The sequence below is a fragment of the Mus musculus genome, chromosome 10 (assembly GCF_000001635.26).
Source record: "Mus musculus strain C57BL/6J chromosome 10, GRCm38.p6 C57BL/6J".
Taxonomy (NCBI): Eukaryota; Metazoa; Chordata; class Mammalia; order Rodentia; family Muridae; genus Mus; species Mus musculus.
Window position 1 is genome coordinate 88,237,661 of NC_000076.6, and position 22,671 is coordinate 88,260,331.

General features: G+C 41.6%; 1 protein-coding gene and 1 pseudogene across 9 annotated transcripts in view; both read left to right on the forward strand.

Annotated features, from left to right (window-relative positions):
* Positions 1-22,671, forward strand: part of Washc3 (WASH complex subunit 3) — a 123,043-nt gene that overhangs the window by 36,564 nt on the left and 63,808 nt on the right. For 2 of the 9 annotated variants that reach the window (NM_026070.3, NM_001122960.1), the window contains exon 7: positions 8,096-8,498. The exons of the other annotated variants lie outside the window; for them this stretch is intronic. In NM_026070.3, coding sequence (NP_080346.1) covers positions 8,096-8,180 — 85 coding nt within the window. In that variant the 3' untranslated portion in view covers positions 8,181-8,498. Of the gene's footprint in view, positions 1-8,095; positions 8,499-22,671 lie in introns of those variants that run through there. 9 annotated transcript variants of the gene reach the window in all.
* Positions 9,754-10,974, forward strand: Gm8415 (annotated as a pseudogene).

Sequence of the window (22,671 nt, forward strand, 5' to 3'; positions counted from 1 at the left end):
CTATGATGAAACACAATGACCAACAAGCAAGTGGGGAAGAAACAGGTTTATTTGGCTCACACTTCCGGATCATAGTTCATCACTGGAAGAAGTCAGGACAGGAACTCAAGCAGGCTGGAACCTGGAGGCAGGAGCTGATGCAGAGACCATGGAGCAGTGCTGTTCAGTTTTTTGCTTCCCCTGGCTTGCTCAGTTTGCTTTCTTATAGAACCCAGGCATGGCACTACCCACCATGGGCTGTGCCCTCCCCCGCTGCTCACTAATTACGACAGTGCTCTACGGGCTTGCCTACAACCAGATCTTATGGAAGTATTTTCTCCATTGAGGCTCTGTCTTCTGGGATGACTCTACCTGCGTGCAACTAACATAAAACCAGCCAGTATGGATGGGATGGAGCTAGGTCTACAAACATTCATGCTCTACTGACAAACAGAGTAAATGTGAGTGGCCACTTTATCCAACTCATCACAAAGCCACAGCGGGTATACAAGAAAATGGGAAACTGATAAACATGGCAGAATTTCCAAAACAAATTTCCTTGTTTATCAATGTTCTTTTTAAAAAAAAAAAAAAAATACTGAATGGAACTTTTTTGAAGATTTATTTATTTATTTATTTATTTATTATATGTAAATATACTGTAGCTGTCTTCAGACACACCAGAAGAGGGTGTCAGATCTCATTGCAGATGGTTATGAGCTACCATGTGGTTACTGGAATTTGAACTCAGGACCTTCAGAAGAGCAGTCAGTGCTCTTAACCACTGAGCCATCTCTCCAGCCCATCAGTGTTCTTCTCAGCTCCTCCACTAGCTATCTGTCTTAGTTAGGGTTTTACTGATGTGAACAGACACCATGACCAAAGCAACTCCTATAAGGATAACATTTAATTGGGGCTGGTTTATAGATTCAGAGGTTTAGTCCATTATCATTAAGGCAGGAGCATGGCAGCATCCAGACAGGCATGGTGCAGGCAGAGCTGAAAGTTGTACATCTTCATCTGAGGGCTTCTAGCAGAATACTGACTTCCAGGCAGCTAACATGAGGGTCTTATAGCCCACACCCACAGTGCCACACCTACTCCAACAGGGTCACACCTTCTAATAGTGCCACTTTCTGGGCCAAACATATACAAGCCATCACATTCCACTCCCTGGCCCCCATAGGCTTGTCCAAACATGAGTCTGTGGTGGCCATACCTAAACATAGCATAATGCAAAATACATTTAGTCCAACTTCAAAGGTCCCCATGGACTATAGCAGTCTCAACAATGTTAAAATCCAAAGTTCAAAGTATTTTCTGAGATTCATCCAATCACTTAACTGTAATCCCCAAAGCAAGACAGGAAAAAGCTAGGCAAACTACAAACTCTGCATCTCCATGTCTGATGTCAAAGTGGTCTTCAGATCTCCGACTCCTTTTTTTTAAACCTTTGTTTACTACAACAGACTTCTTTCTCCTGGGCTGGTTCTACTCCCTCTTAGCAACTTTCCTCAGCAGATAGCCCATGGCTCTGGAATCTTAAATATCTTGGGGTCTCCGAGGCAACTTCACTGTTACTAATTAATGTTCCAATGTCTTGAATCTACACATGATCTGGGCTCCTCCAAAGGACTGGTGTCACTTCTGCTCTGCCCTCTGTAGCACTCTTAAGCTCAGGTTGAGCTCACTCCACTGCTGCTGCTGCTCTTGGTGATCATCCCATGGTACTGGCATCTCCAATACACTGGGGTCTTCCTGCTCCAACTAGGCTTCACCAATAGCCTCTCATAGGCTCTCTACATGGTGATAGGCCTCAAATCCTTTGGATGACTACTTCAGTCCTGGCTAATCATGTGCAACCGAGGCTGTATCTTCACCAATGACCTTTCATGGCTGCTCACAGTGCCAAGCCTTATCTGTTCTTCATGACCCCTTCATGCCTTCAAAACCAGTACCACCTGGGTGACCCTTACACATTGCCAAGTCCAGCTGCAGCACAAGTACAACCTTGGCTATCTCTGGAACATAGCTTCTTTGTGCTGTCAGAAAACACTTCCCAGAAGATTTCACCTCAGTGATGCTGGTCTCTTCTTAATCACCACTAATTTCTTAGCTCCAGCTATCCAGCATCAATTGTCCCAGTAGTCCCTTCTATTTTTCACTCGAAAGCCAGAACCACATGACCGAAGCTGCCAAGTTCTGCTGCTTGCTGGGGCTGGAACGTGGCTCTCTTGTTCGATTACATTATCACCAGCTTTCTGTTTTCCAACTGCTTCACTGCTTAAGCTTGGCTGTCCTGGGACTTGCTCTGTAGACTGACTTGGAACTCAGAGTTCTGTATGCCTGTCTCCTGGGATTAAAGATATGTAACACCATGTCTAGATTTAAGCTTTTCTTCACCTAGAACTTGCCCTGTTCTAGGCTAGCCTTGAACTCTGAGATCGGCCTGTCCTTGCCTCCTGGGATTAAAGGCTTATTGCTTGGACCTAAATTTACCTGGAGGGATCTTGCCTCAAGGTCACTTCTCCCTTAATTCAGTGTACTATCCTTGAACACAGGATTCAGCTCCATTTCACTTCCTGGTTCTCCTTTAATATTTGAACCATATATTTTATAGTTTTCCTTTCTCAGCTTGCTATGCTCGTTTAAAATGCTCTTCATGAGACTTAACCAGAGAGCAAAGTCTATGATGGGTGTTTCTGAGACTTTGTCAATGCAATTAATCTGAGTCTCTTCACCTTAGCCTCAGGCATACTCCTCAGACAATGGCAAAAGTAGCCACATTCTTCACCAAAATACCACAAAAACTGTCTCTAGGCCACATACTGAAATTCTCCACTGAAACCTCGTTGGCCAGGTTCACACAATTCAAATCATTCTCAGTAACAACGTCTTTCATGATCCTACTAGGATCTCCCATTGAGTCCCGTTTAAAGCATTCCACTGCTTCCCAAATCCACGTTCTTCCAATCAAACGCATGGTCAGGCCTACCACAGCAATACCCCAGTTCCTGTTACCAACTTCTGTTTTAGTTAGGGTTTTGCTGCTATGAACAGACACCATGACCAAAGCAACTCCTATAAGGACAGCATTTAGTTGGGGCTGGCTTACAGGTTCAGAGGTTCAATCCATTATCTTAAGGCAAGAGCATGGCAGCATTGAGGCAGGCATGGTGCAGGAGGAGCTGAGAATTCTACATCTTCATCTGAAGGCTGCTAGCAGAATATTGACTTCCAGGCAGGTAGGATGAGGATCTTATAGACCACACCCACAGTGACACAGCTACTCCAACAGGGTCACACCTTCTAATAGTGCCACTTCCTGGGCCAAACATAAACAAGCCATCACACTATCTAACCATGTGATGGAACAAACATTAGGGTTAAACTGATTAAAAATAGATCTCAATTCCACAACTGCACAATTCAAAAAAAAAAAAAATAGGTGAATTTTATTTGGTCTGAATTTTTACTCATTCAGTATTTTTTAGTTGCCAGCTTTCAACTACTGACTAGCAGCTACTGGTAAGAATATACCGAACATTTGTCCACCACTGGGCTCCACTGTCATTGCAATTTTGTCTGATTTGTAACTTTTGTTATTTTGAGAATTAAATATACAAATGCTGTTTTTCACCATTTCCAAGCCCCTTTGCCCTCTAGCTCCTTCTGTACCCACCAACTCCCTCTCAAATGTATGACCTCTTCTATAAGTGATGTAAATGTACGTATATACACACATATACAATGAGTATTTATATGCATGTACACACACACACACACACACACACATATTCATCCTGCTTAGTCTACATTGTAGAACTTGCTCATCTGTATGTTTTTATGATGACCACTTGGGACTGGATAACCCAGTTTTGCCTCTCCCAGCTGCCGTTGATTTCGATAGCTGTTTATCTAGGGGTGGAGCCTTAAGGTTTGTATTTAGTCGGTGCTGTGTCTGTTCAGAACCTCAGTGTCCACTCTTCCCTTGAGTGCCTGTTGCTATACCACAGAGCTCTCAAAGACCACTGATTGACAGTAAAACTTTAGTATGACAGTGAAAATCCATAGGAAAATCATTTGAGTAAATACTGCGATTTCTTTCTGCAACCTTCTGCTCTGCCCTAGTTATTCTAACAAGATTTTGTTATATAGTTTTCACTAAATTCAACTGCTTTAGATGTAAAGAAAATAAAAGTGATTTCAAAGTATCTATATAAATATTTTTCCAAAGAATGTTTATTTGATTTGTGTATCCTTCAAGTGGCTATGGTTTTAAGCATAAAATTAAATATTTATTTAATGAAAAAAATATTAAATCAACAATCTATGTGTTTTAAACACCCCATGTTCAGAATTACAAAGCCCATGTAGATTAGCTTGAGCCTTAGGGGAAGTCACTGGCTCCTGGTAGGAAGTGCAGGCATTGGAGACCCAGAGTCTCAGGAGAGCTGAAGGCTGACATCCTTCTGTCCGCCTGCTTCATCACACCATGTGTCTCCTGCCACTGAGGACTCTCCTCTCTGAATCCTACCAGTGGAACCTGCAGGAAGTTTTCAGTTGAAATAACTAGGCCCAGGGGATGGGCATCATGTGGATCTGTGAATGACTGCACTCACACTTTTTCTTCTTATTAGCATATACTAATAATGTAATTGATCACATGCACCCTGTTACTTACTCTGTTTTCTCTTTTCCTCTTTTTGCTAGTAGCCCCTGACTCATTTCCATATAGTCCCCTCTATCAGGTCTTACATATGAGAAAATATGATGCTCATCTTTGAGGGACTAGCTTATCTCATTTAACTCGATGGCCTCTAGTTCCCTGCAGACGGCATAATCTTGTTCTTCATTGTGGCTAAACTCCTATTGTGTGTGTATATACCATGTTTTATTTATTCATCAGTCTACTGATGAACACCTAGCCTGATTATTCTATAACTTGGTTATTGTTGGTAGTGTAGTACTGGACATGGGCATGCAGCTATTGCTATAGATAGCTGATTCTGGTTCTTTTGGAAATGTATATTCTCAAAAGCAATATGTATGAATCAGATGGAAATTCTGTTTTTCAGTGTTTGAGGAACTTCCATATTGATCTTCCTCATAACTGGACACTCCTACCAGCAATAAATAAGCTCAACCAGTCCCCAGCCCCCGCCCCACACAAGGAAAATGAACAGATACAAATAGGAAAGGAAGAAGTCAAATTACCATCAGTTTGCAGATGATATGCAGATGATCTTGTGGTTTACAGACCCCAAAGGCCCCCACTGCAGGCCTTTTGCATTTTGAGCAAAGTAGCAGATTACAGAATGCCACATTAGTAGACAGGAGTCCGGGGAAAGGAATGTTCAGTACCTGCTGGTGGATAGAGGGTTTTCTTTCCAGTCACTCTGCTCACTGAGAAGAAATAGCTAAGACATTAGTTAGTCCCATTTATAATAGCCTCAAAACAAAGAAAGATTAAACCTAGGCATAAACTTCCCAAAGATGTTAATGACAATGCAAGCTATAAATCACCAGAAATCACCAGAAATGAAAATTGTAGAAGATAATGGAATGAACTCTCACATTTGTGGCACAGCAGAATTAATATTAAGTGGTTACATTGCACATTACATTTTAAGTTGTGTTCCTTTCTAAACTTAACTATATTTACCCTTTTGATTTAAACAAATTTGTTATTTTGTTCTTGATACAAGATCTTACTGTACAGGCCAGTATGACTGTAAACTCACAGCACTCTTCCTATCTCAGCCTTCCAAATACTGAGATTATAGGCATGCATCACTCTACCCAGCCAACCCTTTTCTTAAATAGCATTTATTTTAGGTAAATGTGTCTATTGCTTTATTTGTTTGAATTGACATAGATACTGTATTAGTCAGGGTTCTCTAGAGTCACAGAACTTATGGATAGTCTCTAGATAGTAAAGGAATTTATTGATGACTTACAGTCGGCAGCCCAATTCCCAACAATGATTCAGTCGCAGCTGTGAATGGAAGTCCAAGGATCTAGCAGTTACTCAGTCTCACGCAGCAAGCAGGCAAAGGAGCAAGAGCAAGAGCTAGACTCCCTTCTTCCAATGTCCTTATATTGTCTCCAGCAGAAGGTGTAGCCCAGATTAAAGGTGTGTTCCACCACACCTTTAATCCCAGATGAAAGGCGTAGCCCAGATTAAAGGTGTGTTCCTTAAACTCGGAGATTCAATCTTCTGGAATCCATAGCCACTATGGCTCAAGATCTTCATACCAAGATCCAGATAAGGATCTCCAAGCCTCCAGATAAGGGTCACTGGTGAGTCTTCCAATTCCGGATTGTAGTTCATTCCAAATATAGTCAAGTTGACAACCAGGAATAGCCACTACAGATACTAATATAATTTTGGTGTAGTATTGAAATAATTCCCCGAAGTAACTTTTTTCCTTTAAAATTAACAAAAATGGAAGGTGGATGTGGTGGTGCATCCTCTAATCTCAGCACTTAGGAGACACACAGGAGGATTTCTGTGAGTTCAAGGCCAGGTTCTTCATAGGGAGTTCTAGAGCTACATGGTGCGACTGTCTCAGTGGAGTCGGGGAGATGTTAGACATGAGCCATAGAGCAGGGAGAAACATAAGGAGAATGTGCCCTGTGCTGTCCTCACTGCTTCTAGAGCTGTTGTCTCAGGGAAGGGTGACAATTAGTATTTTAGGGTTACAGAGTGTCAATCAAACCTGGAAACGCTGCTTCAAACCTTCAAAACTCTTCTTCGATGGATACGTGTGACTGCCTTAATGGCATAATCTAAAACTGCTCAGCATAGTCAATTACTTTATATTTGACAGGTAGGAGCAGTGCTACCATGTTGTTGCTGTTGTTGTTGTTGTTTTAATGACAAACCAGATATATTAAAATCATATTTTAGCCATAATTTTGAGTAGCTAAAAGTAACAGGTAAGACTATATATTGCCTCATGCTAGTGATAATTTCTACTCAATGAGTCTTCTAAATCTTCAATAAGAACCAAGGGACCTGGTGCAGAACTAACCCTGGTCGCTTTAATTAGAAGCACAGAGCTTTCTCTCTTGCTTTCCCCAGCTGTGTGCTTTCCTTTTGTACCTTGCTTTCCGATAAGCGTGACTCGAAGCTGAGTTAGAGCCCGGTAGTATAAATGAGTTCCAGGCACTCACATTACCGAGGCCCACTGAAAACATCTGTGTGTGAGGAGTCGGGGAGGGGCGAGGTACACGCTTCTGGGCGTGGCATATGTATGTGTGGGGGTGTGCACATGCTCACGTGTGCTTGTCCAGTGGAGGTCAGAGGACAACCTTGCGTGTCATTCCTCGGGTGCCTTCCACCTGTTGCTTGAGACAAGGTTTCTCAGTGTCCTGAAATGTCACCAGGTAAGATAGACTGACTGACCAGAAGGCTGCAAGAGTCCACCTGTCTCCCCTTCCCGCTTCACTGTCTCGGGCTTACAGGCGTGTGTCGTAGCTCTGGCCCTGCGTGTGCTTTGGGGGAATGCAGACTCGGTCCTCACACTTCCAAGGCACATGCTTTAATGCCGGAGCTCTCAAAATGACTTTTAAAAGCCCTGTTAAGTTTTATTTTGTTTAGTATAGCACACTCCTACAAAGTTTGGGTGTAAGCGATCTGTGTTTCCTGTTGTGCTGTCTTTGAGACAGTAATTTTTTTTAACCAATTCATACTTTTTCATATTCATTCTCTAGAATAAAAACACAAAAACAGACTGTAAATGAAAACATCCCATAGACATTAAGAACCTTCTTTGGCTGTGCGCTCCTTCTCCCTCAGAACTTCCATATTGCCGGCACTTGTAGGCCATTCGTGAACTCCTTTCTGCTCCTGAGTCTCCACAGCTTTCAGTCCCTGTCCACTCCTGACTTTCCTCTCTACCCCTGTGTGCTCTCCAGGCTGCCGGAACTTCGCCCTGGGCATGCCAGCCTATACGGGGATCACATCTCTGTCTGTCCTTGTGTCTCCATGGTAATGAGATAGACGTGGCAGGTTTATCAGCAACAGCATTCCAAGATGGAGCTAATTTACAGTCTGTAAGTGCTGCCTTCAGCTGGGGAAAAACCTTTCAATTTTTCCCTTCTTTTTCAGGAAGCCAGATGCCCCGGTGCCAAATGGCGAAAGCGAAAGAGCCGTAGAAGAAAGTTCAGATAGTGACTCTTCCTTCAGTGACTAAGGGACTGGGGGAATCACACAGAACGTGGAAGAATGTATTTACGTTCTAGAAAAGAGCCTACGCTCTATCTAGCTCTCCGTGATAAACATCACCAAATGCTACTGCATACCTCCCCAACCTTTCTCTGTTTAAAAATAATTATAATAATAAAGCATTTATAATCTTTCAATATGGTTTGTTGACCAAATAAAATGCTCTGAAGTTAACAGAACAACATAAATTGCTACAAGCACTGTAAATAGTAAGATGGGTTCAATGAACATTCTAAGCTGGAGTTAGTTTGGGTTTACCGATCAAATATAGACTTCATGTAAAAATAAGAGAATGTGTCTTAAGTTTTCAATTTAGTGAATGTTAGTTTGAAAATTATTGTATATATTTTTATTTTGTAAGCTTATTGAAGAAAGTTCTGATGGAAATTAGTACTATGGTGAGATTTCTAGTCAGTGTTGGCAACTTATACACAGCTATTAAGCAATTCATTGACAATATTTGTGTGTATGTGTATGTATACATATATATACATATATATATGCATACATACACACTCATACACCTTAGCCAATAGCTTACATATTACCAAAGTCAGATATCTTATTGTATCTATTACTAAATAGAAATAGTGGGATGATTACAGTACGGAGTCATCGCCGTCATCAACTCCTTGGTCTCCTTGACAGAACATTACATTTCGTAAGTTAAAAAGTTCTGTTACCTTGCAAGTAAATCTTCATAGCAAATTACTTAAACACAGCCTAGAGAAATGTCTACAATGTCTAGTTGGAAAGATATATAAAAGCACTTGATTAATAGTGTTCTTAGTTTAGGCCCACTGAGAGTGGAGTGTGAGCAGAGGTCCTGGGTCTGTGTGGGTTATCTGCGAGGTTATCCCAGGAAGCATAATCTAGAGAACAGGAAGAAGGAGAGGGAAAAAAGGAGTGTGAAGAAGCATCATCCAGGCTGCCAGCTTAGGTGTGGATGCCCTGAGGTCCGCAGGGATGCTGATGGAGCCTCCCAGACATCCCCCAGACAGAACTGAGAGCCTTGGTTAGGCAGCTTCCATAGCTGCCCCTACACTTCCCAGATGTGCTTCCATGCAAAGAGAAGCTTACCAAGGACTGAAGATGATCCTGAAACTGTTACCAGACCAGAATGCCTGGGTAATTGTTGCTGTGGGTGAATATGAGCTCAGAACTATGTCCTATAGGTGTGGCTGGTGCCAGAAGAAGAAATGAGGGATACAGGATACAGCACAGAAAAAAATGTTTGACACTGCATTCATTGTTTGGCTTGGTACTAGGATGCTAGACAAGCCTGCTGACACAGAACGAAGCTCCCAGTCTCTCATTTCTTTTATCTAACTATCTATCTAGATTTTATTTTCAAACATTTTTTAATTTATAGCATTTTAAGTGGATAGTATACACAAACCTATAAATTCATCTCACCCCACATCCCCACTTTCCCTATTTTTAAGATCTTGCTTGAGAGGGCAGACCTGAGCATTGATGAGAGTTGCAGTGGGATGTGCGCATAGGCTGCAACTTGGAAACAAGCTCCCATCCCTCTCTTGAAAACCTTTAAATCAAAGGATGAGTCTGCAGTGGACTGCAGTTGTCACCTTCCTCTATGCAGAGGTCTTTACTGTGTTGCTTCTCTGCATTCCCTTCATTTCTCCCAAAAGGTGGCAGAAGATTTTTCAATCCCGGCTGGTCGAGTTAGTAGTGTCCTATGGCAACACTTTCTTTGCAGTTCTCATTGTCATCCTTGTGCTGTTGGTCATTGATGCTGTATGTGAGATCTGGAAATATGATGATGAGACAGAAAAGGTGAACCTCCAGAACAATCCAGGATTCTCTATATTGCTGGCTTTTCCTTGCTGCTGGCCTTCCTGCTTAGACGCCTGATGACTCTCATCACCCAGCAGGCCACACTGCTGGCCTCCAATGAGGCCTTTAAAAAGCAGGCAGAAAGTGACAGCGAGGCAGCCTAGAAATCATGGAGGAGAATGATCAGCTAAAGAAGGAAGCTGCTACTGGGCAGTGGGGCACACACCTTCAATCCCAGCACTTGGGAGGCAGAGGCAGGCAGATTTCTGAGTTCGAGGCCAGCCTGGTCTACAGAGTAAGTTCCAGGACAGCCAGGGCTACACAGAGAAACCCTGTCTCGGGGAAAAAAAAAAAGGAAACTGCTGAGGATGGAGGCAGGTTGGATGTTGGGAGTACTGAAATGAAGTTAGAGAACAAGAGCCTGAAGAAGCTAAAAGATAAGCTGGCCAGCACCAGAAAAATCTTGAGAAAGCTGAAAAATGAGACTCTGGCTACACAGAAGTAGTCTGAGGGCCTGACCAAAGAATAGGACCGCCTACTAGAAGAGCATGCCAAGCTGCAGGCATCAGGATGTGGTCCCTCAGACAAGAAGGAGTAAAGACTTGGTGTTTCCCTGCCTGCCGCTGGCTTCTACCTGACCCATGCCTACTGCTTCCTTGGAGCCCAGCCTGTCCCTCTGGTACTTGGGTTTATTCCCTTCTACCGACCCAGTTTCTTCCATGGCTTATAGACCATCATTTTGGCACCATTACACACACTGCTCTTATACCAAAAGGGACCTGAGTGTTGTTTATTCAGAGTAATCTTACCACTGTTCTGCCTGGCCAGGGCACTTTCCACTCCTAGAAGGGTAGAAAAACATTGGTGACCTGGCCTGCAGTTGAACCCCTTTTTATTTTGCAATGTGTCCTAAAGGAGGCTGCTGTGAAGCAGGTCAACTCTTTTATCCTGAGGGGAATAAATGTTATGTCATTAAAAAAAATCTTGCTTCAGTGATACATTTGTTAAATTAATACATATTAATGTATTATTTTAAACTAGTCTACAGAGTCTTTTGAGACCCACTGTTCTGGGCAGTTCTATGGGTTTTGACAAACGTGTAATAGCCTCAACATTATTGGTTCATACAAAGTAACTTTAGTTTCTTCTGAATCTTCTGTAGTCCGTATACTCTCCTCTAAAACAGATGGTAGAGAAAACAGACAGTTTGGGCCTTAGGCTCAGCTTCGAGAACAGGAAGTGTAGCTTGTTTCACTAATCTTATATAGTCTTTTTTGTTTTTTTGTTTTTGTTTTTGTTTGTTTTGTTTTGTTTTTTGAGACAGGGTTTCTCTGTGTAGCCCTGGCTGTCCTGGAACTCATTCTGTAGACCAGGCTGGCCTCGAACTCAGAAATCCGCCTGCCTCTGCCTCCCAAGTGCTGGGATCAAAGGCGTGCACCACCACGCCCGGCTTATATAGTCTTTTTTTTTAATATTTATTTTAATTTAAAAAAAATTTTATTAGGTATTTTCTTCATTTACATTTCCATTGCTATCCCAAAAGTCCCCCATACCACCCCCCCCCACTCCCCTAACCACCCACTCCCACTTCTTGGCCCTGGTGTTCCCCTGTACTGGGGCATATAAAGTTTGCAAGTCCAATGGGCCTCTCTTTCCAATGATGGCCGACTAGGCCATCTTCTGATACATATGCAGCTAGAGACAGGAGCTCCAGGGGGTACTGGTTAGTTCATATTGTTGTTCCACCTATAGGGTTGCAGACCCCTTTAGCTCCTTGGGTACTTTCTCTAGCTCCTCCATTGGGGGTCCTGTGATCCATCCAATAGCTGACTGTGAGCATCCACTTCTGTGTTTGCTAGGCCCTGGCGTAGCCTCACAAGAGACAGCTATATCTGGGTCCTTTCAGCAAAATCTTGCTAGTGTATGCAATGGTGTCAGCGTTTGGAGGCTGATTATAGGATGGACACCCGGGTATGGCAGTCTCTAGATGGTCCATCCTTTCGTCTCAGTACTATGACTCAGCTGTGCCATTCCTTAGTGTACACCCGAAGTTCCTAGTCTGCACCTCTCTTGCTGTCATACAACACTGACCAAACCAACTTGGGAAAGGAGAAGGTTTAATTCAGCTTACACTTTTAAGGGACAGGCTGTCAGGGAGGGGAGTCATGACAGTAACGCATGCAGGAACCCGGAGACAGGGACTGATGCGGAACCACAGAACACAGCTTCTGGCTTCTGTCCCCCTGCTTGTTCGGCTACCTTTCTTTCATAGCCCAGGCCCTCCCACTCAGGGATAGCATCTCCAGCTAGTAGCCTGGGTCCTCTCACAATAGTAGCAATTAAGAAAATTCTCCATAGACACACCATCAGGTTTAGGAATGTTATCTATGTTCCTAGGATTTTAATTTGTTTGCTCTTAGTACTGGAATGGCCAGTGATTTACTTAGGCCTAATTATTTGGTTTTGAAGCCTCCTCCTAAATTTTATGGTTGCAATCTCTTAGGCTAGGGATTATTCAACAAGACTAGTTCCTTCTCCTGAGGGCTCTGCTCAGTTCATAGGTATGGAAGGCTTTCTACTCTGGCCCATGGGAACATGCAGTATCCGGCCCTGTGTGCCCTGGGGATGCTCCAACTTTCTCCCTTCAAGCTTCTTTTCCAGCATTGATAGTTTGCTCACAACCACACGCTGGCTACAATTTAGCTAAAGCCCCAGGAGACTCTTTGTCGGTATCTTGTTCCAGCTCCTCTCTCTAGCATTCTGGGCCCTGACTTGTCCTGCTTTGGTATCTTTATAATCTAAACTCTGCCCAGTTTAGGAAGACTGCCAAACTGTCCTAAGTTCCTCTTCTCTGTACACTGTCCTGGAAACTGTACCTTCCGTGTCTCTTCTGGGGGTAACTCCTGTACTGCCTGATTTGCAATATCCAAAAGTCAATGTTTGAGAAATGTTTAGCTTTTTAAAGAAAAGATGAATTTAATTTCCATTACTCCCTCATGACAGAAAGCATTTGAGGTCATGGAACTGGAATTTTGAGCATGGAGTTACAGTACTGTTAACTATGAGTTAATGAGTTGCCACCTCATTATTGGTGATGGGTGAACATCCCTCCCCGGCCCCCATCCTCTGGAAGTACCACTGAGCTATCCCACCAGTTCCCACTGCTTTAATTAGACTGTAAGTCAAATGTTAATTTAGGGCAGAGTAGAACACCTTCCTTACCTATGAACTGAGCAGAGCCCTCAGGAGAAGGAACTAGTCTTGTTGAATAATCCCTAGCCTAAGAGATAGTTTGCAACCACAAAATTTAGGAGGAGGCTTCAAAGCCAACCTTGGCCTTTTCAGTTAAGCTAACAGAATAGGGCTTTGTAGTTCAAGATATGCCAGAGATATTGAATGAATGAGGTTATTCCTCCTGTTCTCATTCAGTGAACTTTGCATATACCATGAATATTATTTATTCCTGTTCTCTCTTCCAAAACATGAACTCTTCTTTAACCATCATGCCATGGCCAATATACTTCCATATCATTTCTAAAATGCTCATTGAACCACCAAGAAGCCCACATGAACATACTGGCCTCTTTTTGAGTAGACCCTCCAGGCAACTATGTGCCCATGTCTTATGTAGATGTCTGAATTGTCTTCAGAGGAAATGCTTCGTGTGTTGCATCTGCCAAAATATCATTACCTGGTCCTGATCTAATTCTAGAATTTATATCCCAAAGACCAGAAAGTTCTAGAATAGGCTAATATTGGCTCATTGGCTCTGTTTTCCAGTCCATCTTCTAAAATTGACTTTAGAAACAGCTTCCCCATTCTGATCTTGTTGAAGAACAACTGAATTCAGTCTAAAGTTGATGCCTGTGCAAGACACAGAGCACAGGGATTCTTTGTCATGCCTCAGATGGTTTTCTTCATCCCTAGTCTTACCACATCTGGCCCCTTTGAAAGCCAGAATGACCTGAGCAGAGTGGAATGGCACTTGTCATCTCAGCACCAAGAACAAAACAAAGAAAGGAATTTACTTTAAAAAAAAAAATCTGCTAGCCACATGGTATTGGTGCTCACCTTTAACCCCAGCATGCAGGAAGCAGAGGCAGGAGGATCTCTGAGTTCAAGGTCAGCCTGGTCTATCTATAGAGCTAGTTCCAGGACAGCCAGAGCTACACAGAGAAACACTGTCTCAAAACGAAAAACAAAAACACAAACAAATCTGCTGTGGTGTTACATGTAAAAAACTTTTTAAGGTGGAAATAGTTGTACTTAACTATATTCTGTTAATATCATTTCCAAATTAAAATGCAATATAAGAAGCCACGTAACAAGCCACAGCATAAATGACCTATTACTGCTGTGTTTTCATTTGGTGTGTGCTTGTATCTTGCTTTTGTTCCTTTGTTTTCATTATTTCCCCTTTGGAACGTTTGTTTTGTGTGAGATACATGTGAGGCTCCTCCTTTTCATGTGCTGAGCTGTGTGTGTCAGATGCCGAGCTCCTGCAGTTCAGGGAGCTCATGGAAGATCCAGGATCCCTTAACTGGTCTGCTCTCTCGGTTCCTGGCCGGAGCATCCATCACTTACAGTGGGAGGGGAGTAGGAGAGAAAAGAGTTTCCTCCCCAGGCCTTGTCTTAATCTGATTTAGTCTCAGCTGCAGAGAGAGGCAGAACAGCACCGCAAACTAAAGCAGCTCTGTCAGCAGTTGTAGGCATTTTACAATCTCTCCCCCCCCCCCCATTTCCTTTTATTGAGAATAGATTTTTTTTCTCATATGATATATCCCGACCATGGTTTTCCCTGCTGCCGCTGCTCCCAGCTCCTCCCCACCTCTTCTCCAATTGGGATCCACCCCCCCACCCCCCTTTCTTCTTTCATTAGAAAACAAACAGACTTCTAAGGGACAATAAAATCAGATAAAGCAAAAACTAACACATCATAATAGTCCAGTGTAAACGAACAGTAGGAAGAGCCCCCCCCCCCCTTTGCAGGGCAGAGGAAACAGACATAGAAGCACAGAAGCACATGTTCACAAACTCAGGAATCCTGTAAAAACACCAAGCCAGTAGCCATACTATATACACGAAGGACCTGTGCGGTAAAAGTGACACAGACAGAGAGGCAGGGAGAGAGAGAATATATTTTATTCTACATAATAGAAATAAATAGAATATGAATAATAAAAATTTTCTAAAAGACTTGTCAAAAAGTTAGGAAACAAGAAACCTCCAAAGATGCTGTTGAGTTCATTTTCTGTTAGCCATCTACTGCTGGGCACACAACCTACCCTTAAGAGTAGTTTGTTGCTGGGAGGTGGTGGTGCATCCCAGCACTTAGGAAGCAGAGGCAGGCGGATTTCTGAGTTTGAGGCCAGCCTGGTCTACAAAGTGAGTTCCAAGACAGCCAGGGATACACAGAGAGTTGTATCAAAAAACCAAAAAAAAAAAAAAAAAAAAAAAAAGAGTAGTTTGTTTCCTCAGTGAGACTCCCTTGGAGAAAACTAAATTTTTATTTTCAAGTGGTTATCAATTGGAGATAGCTTCTGGGTCAGGAATGAGGCCATGTGTCCATCAGCTTTTTGCCTAGGCCCATGGGCTATCTGGTCTCAGGTTCTTGGTCACCAAGCAGTGTTGGGCCTTAGGTCAAATCAGATATAGATTGGCTAATCCCACAAGGTTGTGCCACCATTGCACTATCATTACACTAGCATATCATTCAGGCAGGACACCGCTGTGCATCAAACCCTCTGTAGCTTTGTTGGTGGGTGTTTTCCCTTTGGTAGTGTGCACAGTGCCTTCCTGTACCAAAGATGCTAGAACATAGGGATAAAGGGCTCTGTGTGGGCATTGGCTTGACTTCTCCATGTTCAGTGATTCGTGTAAGTGTCTTTTTCAACAATATGGCCATGCCATTCGTTTTTGGAGAGAAATAGTCTTACAACAGACTGGATTGTTTGGAGATTCCCATGTGACACCTTTAACTAACAACTCAAGTAGATGTTACCATTCCTAGTACTGGAAGCTTCATTTGGTGACAAGTGATGTCCCGTTTGGACTCTGTCTCCCCATTATTTGAGGATTTTTATTTAGATCACATTCGTGTATGTATGTATTTTAGGAAGCACCTTGAGATAGATTGATTCCCACCTTCCGGAGGAACTGCCACACTAATTTCCAAAGTAGCTGTACAAGTCTGCACTCCCCCAGCAACCGTGCTCCCCTTCCTCCTCATCCTAGCCAGCAGGAGCTCTCATTGGTTTTCTTAATCATAGCCATTCAGCCAGGTGTAAGATGAAATCGCAAAGTAGTTTTGACTTACATTTCCCTGACGGCTAAGGATGTTGAACATTTCTTTGCTTCTCAACTACCTGAGCTTCCTTTTTGGATAATACTCTGTTTAAATATGAAACTCATTTTTTGATTGGGCTATTTGCTGTTTTGATTTCTAATTTGTTGAGTTTTTAAAATATTTTGGATGTGGAGGTGGTGAAGTCTTTTCCTATTCCATAGGCTGTCACTGCCACTTTGTACAAATAATGGTGGCCTTTGCTTTACGGTTTTCATTTTTGTGAAGCCCCATGTATTAATTATTGACTTTAATGCCTATGCTAACAGCGCTCTCTTTAGGAAGGTTTTTTTCCCCGTGCTAGTGAGTTCAAGGCTATTTCAGACTTTCTCTTTTACCAAGTTCAGTGTATCTGGTTTTATGTTGAAGTCTTTGATCCACTTGGACTTGAGTTTTGTGTGGGGTGATAAATATGGATCTGTTCTGATTCTTCCACAGGCAGTCATCCAGTTTGACCAGCATCATGTATTGAAGGTGCTCTTTTTTTTTTTTTCCAGTGTGTGTTTCTGGCTTCTTTCTCAATATTCTATGTCTATGGCTGTGTAGATTTATATCTGGGTCCTAAATTAGATTCTGTTCATCAGCTTGTGTGCTTTTATGCCATAACAAAGCTGTTTTTTTAATCACTATAGCTCTGTACTACAATTTGAGGTAATGACTGGTGATATCTCCAACAGTTATTTATTGCTCAGGATTATTTTTAGCTGTGTGTGTGTGTGTGTGTGTGTGTGTGTGTGTGTGTGTGATTCCAAATGAAGCCAAAGATTTTCCTTTCAAGATCTGTGAGGAATTGTGTTGGAAGTTTGATGGAGATTGCATTGAATCTGTAGACTGACTTTGGAAGGAGGGTGGTTTTTACTATATTAATCCTATCAATCCATGAGCATATTTCCATCTTCTGATCTCTTCTTCAGTTCTTTCTTCAATGTCTTAAAGATTATTTTTATCACATCAGTCTTTCATTTGCTTGGTTAGAGTTATACCAAGATATTTATTATTATTATTATTATTATTATTATTATTATTATTTATTATTTAAGGTTACTGTGTAAGGTGCTGCTTCCCTGATTTCTTACTCAGTCCATTTGTCATTTGTATAGAGGAGGGCTACTGTTTCTTGTGTTAATTTTGTATCCAACTACTTTGCTAAAAGTGTTTATCAGCTGTATGAATTACCCAGTGGAATTTTAGAATACTTGTGTATATTATCATATCCTTGTCACATAAAGGTACTTTTATTTCTCCCCTTCCAGTTTTGTATTCCTTTAATCTCCTTCCATTGTCTCAGTGGCTAATCCTTGTCTTATTAGTTAATATTCTAGCTAATACTTCCAGTACTGTATTAAATACAGGTATGGAAAGAATGGATAACCTTATCTTGTGCCTGATCTTAGGCGAATTGATTTGAGTTTCTCTCCATTTAAGTTGATGTTAGCCAAGGGTTTGCTGTAAACTGCCTTTATTATATTGGAGCTTGTTCTTTATATTCTTAATCTCCAGAACTTTTATCGTGAAGGGAACTTTAATTTGTCAAAGGCCTATTGGGCATTGAATGAGATGATCATGAGGTTTTTATCTTTCAATTTGTTTATATGTGGATTAAATTTATTGATTTACATATGTTAACCCATCCCTGCATTTCTGGGGTGAAGCCTACTTGATCATGGTGGATAATCTTTTGATGTGTTCTTGGAATCAGTTCTCGAGTATTTTACTAAGAATTTTTGCCTCTGTGTTCATAACGGAAATTAGTCTGTAATTCATTTCCTTTGTTGAGTCTTTATGTGGTTTGGGTATCAGAGTAACTGTGGCCTCATAAAACAAATTGAGCAATGTTTCTTCTGTTTTTATTTTGTGGAATAATTTGAGGAGAGTTGGCATTAACTCTTCTTTGAAAGTCTGGTGGGACTATGTGCTGAAACCATCAGGCCCTGAGATTTGTTTCAGTTAGGAGACTTTTAATAACTGCTTCTGCTTTACTAAGGGTTATAAGTCTCTTTATATAGCTTATCTGATCTTGATTTAATTTTGGTTTGTGGTACTATCGAGAAAATTGTCTATTTCTTTTGGATTTTCCAATTTGGTGGAGTACAGTTTCTAAAGTATGTGCTAATGAATCTCTGGATTTTCTTGATTTCTATTGTTATACCCCCTTTCATCTCTAATTTTGTTAATTTTTATATTCTTTCTCTTCCTTTTAGTTAATTTGGGTAAGTGTTTATCAATCTTACTGATTTTCTCGAAGAACCAATTCTTCGTTTCATTGACTCTGTGCATCTTTGTTTGTTGTTTTTATTGATTTCAACCTGCATTTGATTATTTCTTGCCATCTACCCCCTTTAGGTGTGATTTCTTCTTTTTTGTTCTAGAGTTTTCCAGCATGCTGTTAAGTTACTAGTATGAGATATCTCCAATTTTTTTTTTTAGATAGACACTTAGTGTTATGAACTTGCCTCTTAGAACTGCCTTCATTATGTCCCATAAGTTTGAGTATGTTATATATTCATTTTTGTTGAATTCTAGAAAGCCTTTAATTTCTTTCTTGGTCCATTTTTAGTTCAATAGAGAGTTGTTCAGTTTCCCTACGTTTGTAAGCTTTCTGTTGTGTTGTGTTGTGTTGTGTTGTGTTTTCTGTTGGTGGTGGTGTGCAGCTTTAATCTGTGGTGCTCCTATAGGATGTCAGATGTTATTTCAATTTTCTTGTGTCTGTTGAGATTTGTTTTGTGTCCAATTATGTGGTCAGTTTTGGAGAAAGTTCCATGAGGTGCTAAGAAGAAGGTCTCTTGTTTTGTGTTCAGGTGAAATGTTCTATAGATACCTGTTAGGTCTATTTGGTTTATAACTTCAATTAACTCCAGCATTTCTCTGTTTCGTTTTTGCCTGGATGACCAGTCTATTGGCAAGAATGGGGTATTAAGTCTCCCACTATCAGTGTGTAAGAGTTGATGTGTGATTTAAGCTGTCGTGCGTAGATGTTAAGAATTGCAATGTTCTCTGGGTGGTTTGCTTCCTTTGATGTGTATGTAGAATCCTTCCCTTACCTCTTCTGATTGGTCAGATATTAAAATGGCTACACCCCCTTGCTTCTTATCTCCATTTACTTGCAAAATCATTTTCAATCCTAAGGGAATGTCTATACTTGGTGTTAAGGCCTGTTTCTTGGATGAAGCAGAAGGATAGATCCTGGTTTCGCATCCATTCTCTTAGTCTGTGTCTTTTTTTGGGGGGGGGGGAATAGAGACCATGGATGTTGAGAGTTATCAATGAGCAGTGTCTGTTTATTCCTGTCATTTGGTGGTGGTGGTGGTGGTGGTGAAGGTGTGTGTGTGTGTGTGTGTGTGTGTGTTTCCCTTCTTGATTTCCTGATGTGGAATTCTTTGTGTTTTCTTGGGTGTGGTTAACTTCTTTAGCTTGAACTTTTCCTTCTAGTACCTTCTATAAGCTAGATTTATAGACAGATATTGCTTAAATTTACTTTATCGTTTCTCCGTTCTGCATGTTTGGTGCTTTGATTATTATGTGCTGAGAGGACTTTCCAATATGGTACAGTCTATCTGGTGTTCTATATGCTTCTTGTACCTCAGTAGGCTTCTCCTTCTTTAGGTTAGAGAAATTTTCTTCTATGACTTTGTTGAAGATATTTTCTGCACCTTCGACCTGGGTTTCTTCCCCTTCCTCTATTCCTATTGTTATTAGAGTTGGTCTTTTCATAGTGTCCGAGACTTCCTAAGTGCTTTATGCCAAGATTTTTTTTAGATTTAACATTGTCTTTGACTGAAACATCCATTTCTTCTACTGTGTCCTCAGTACCTGAGATCCTCTCTTCCAGCCCTTGTACTCTGGGTGGTGAGGCTTGCCTCTGACATTCCTAAGTTCTCCATCACCACATTTCCCTCCGTTTGGGTTTTCTTTATTGATTTCTCCCTCCACTTTCAGAATCTTATTCATCTCCTTCCACTCTTTATGCTTTCATTGATATTTCAAAAGAATTTATTCCTTTCCTCTTTAAGGATCCCTGTCACATTCATAATGACTATATTAAGGTCCTTGTCTTGTGCTTCGGCTATGTTCCAATTCTCAGGGCATGCTGCGGTAGGGTTCCTGGATTCTAGTATTGTCCCGGCTGTTAGTGTGTTTTTACACTGTCATATAGGCGTCTGGGTTCAGGAAGACTGTAGTTCTTGGTACTGACATCTGATCGTGTCTTTGTTGGGTGGGTGTTTTGTTCTTTGGTTTCTGTTGCTGTTGCAGGTACTTAGGGGGGATATGTGACTGTGTTGTCTGGTAGGGAATGCTTCTGGGATCCTGCCACATGTGGCCACTGTGGGTTTCTGGGTAAAATGTGTTTCTAGATCCTGACAACTGACACTTTGAAGTGGGCATGGGATAGGGTAGTGGTGAGGGAGTACACAGGAGAGAGGAGAACAAAGGGTTCCATCAGTCTCTGCTTACTTCCCTGGGAATGGAGGCCGAGCAATGCAGAAGAGGCAATGATAGGTAGTCTGCCACAGAGCTGGGAAAGCATGAATATCTAACGCTCGCCTGCTTGCTGCTCTGGTGCACTTAGCTGATGGTTTCCCAGGGAGTGCCTGGTGGAGTTAGGGGTGGGGATATAAATTGATGAGCAGTCTGGGAGGAAGCTTGGAGGGGAGGGCCTATGTGATCCACTGGACATGGGGAAAGAAAGGAAGTGCAGGCCACAGCGGTGCTCTGCGATAGAGCTGAGGGTGAGCCTGGGGGGTTGAACTTGGAGGAGAGGAGGGAGGGAGAGGTAATGAAGATCTACCTTTAACCTGCTTCCCTGGCTGGAGATTGTTTTCATACATGGTCTCGCAGTATATCTCTGACTGATTTGGTACCCTGTAGCTCAGGTTGGTCTTGAACTCATAACAGTCCTCTTTTCTCAGTTCCTAAATACTGGGATGAACAGGCTGTAGCAGCAGATGAGTGTTTACTGCTGCTTTTAAAGGGGGCAATCCCTAAAGTGCTGTCTTTACTCCACACTGACTTTTAAACTTTGCAATAGTAAATCCAGATCCTTAAGACCTACAAAATGTTGGCATCGTTTAAGCAACTTCGTTGTTCATCCCTATATTCCTGGAGTTTATCGTTAGTAAAATGAACTAAGCCTGAAGGTTTGGGGAGACTTCTTCTTGGTTTTAGTTCACCATCAAGACAAAGTTAAAACACACAGTCTGTTTTCTCATTCTTCTGAGGTATTTGTTAATATATAGCCATATTCTTCTAGAAGGGTATTCAAGTCTATATAGGAGAAGCATATATTTCTATAAATATATGGTTGTCTCCCTTTGACTTTCTCCGTAGATAGTTGAATTTGATAGGAAAGAAATAGACTCCAAGAGTTTCTTTGATTATATATATATATATATATATATATATAAGCCATTTTGGAATGGGGACAGCAGATGAGTAAGAGGTAGCTGCTAGACTTTCCCAGTATCATGGCGGATTCGCCACCGGAGGAATCAGGTTTTAATAAGGCTTACAAGATTAGGTTTTAGTTGTTGCACCCAGAGATTGAGTTACCATTGTTTCTGAAAAAATATTATTAATATTCATAATTATTTTCAGCTTGTTGGAATATGCAGCTCAGTTAAATCAGTAAAGCACCAACAGGCATAACACCAAACTCTGTAGAATTAATTTAGTAACGAGAAATGTAAGGGCTATTTCAGGGTCAGAAAGGTGTCTAAGTCAGAGAAGGGTTTTCTGTGCAAGTATAAGGTCCTTCATTCAGAACCCAGAACTCCCATACGACAGAGCCCAGCATGGTGGTGCATGCTTGCTATCCCAGCATGGTGGTGCATGCTTGCTATCCCAGTTCTGAGTCGGGATTCTTGGGGCTCCCTGTCCAGCTAACCTGGGCTACTTTGCCAGATCCAGGTCAATAAGAGACTGAGAGACCCTATCACATACAAAAAACAGAAACAAGATAAACCAACAACAAAAATAGAGAGTACTGAAGGCTACCTCTGGCCTCTGCACAGACACGCACACACACACACACACACACACACACACATATCCACACAAACATACACATAAAGGCACACATACGTACACAGACACATATATACAAACACATTTTGCCCACCCTCCTAAAAAAAAAAAACTCTATTTACAGATAAAGTGAAAAAACATCTTGAACACAAAACTTCTAAAGCACAGGTGGATGTCATCTATAACACTGGCATAAAAGGGCTGAGTTTAATTTATTTTCCCTCCTTTTATCTGTCCTAATAATTATAATTTGAGAGCAGAGCTTTCAATGTTGACTGTAATTATTGGGCCAAAGAGG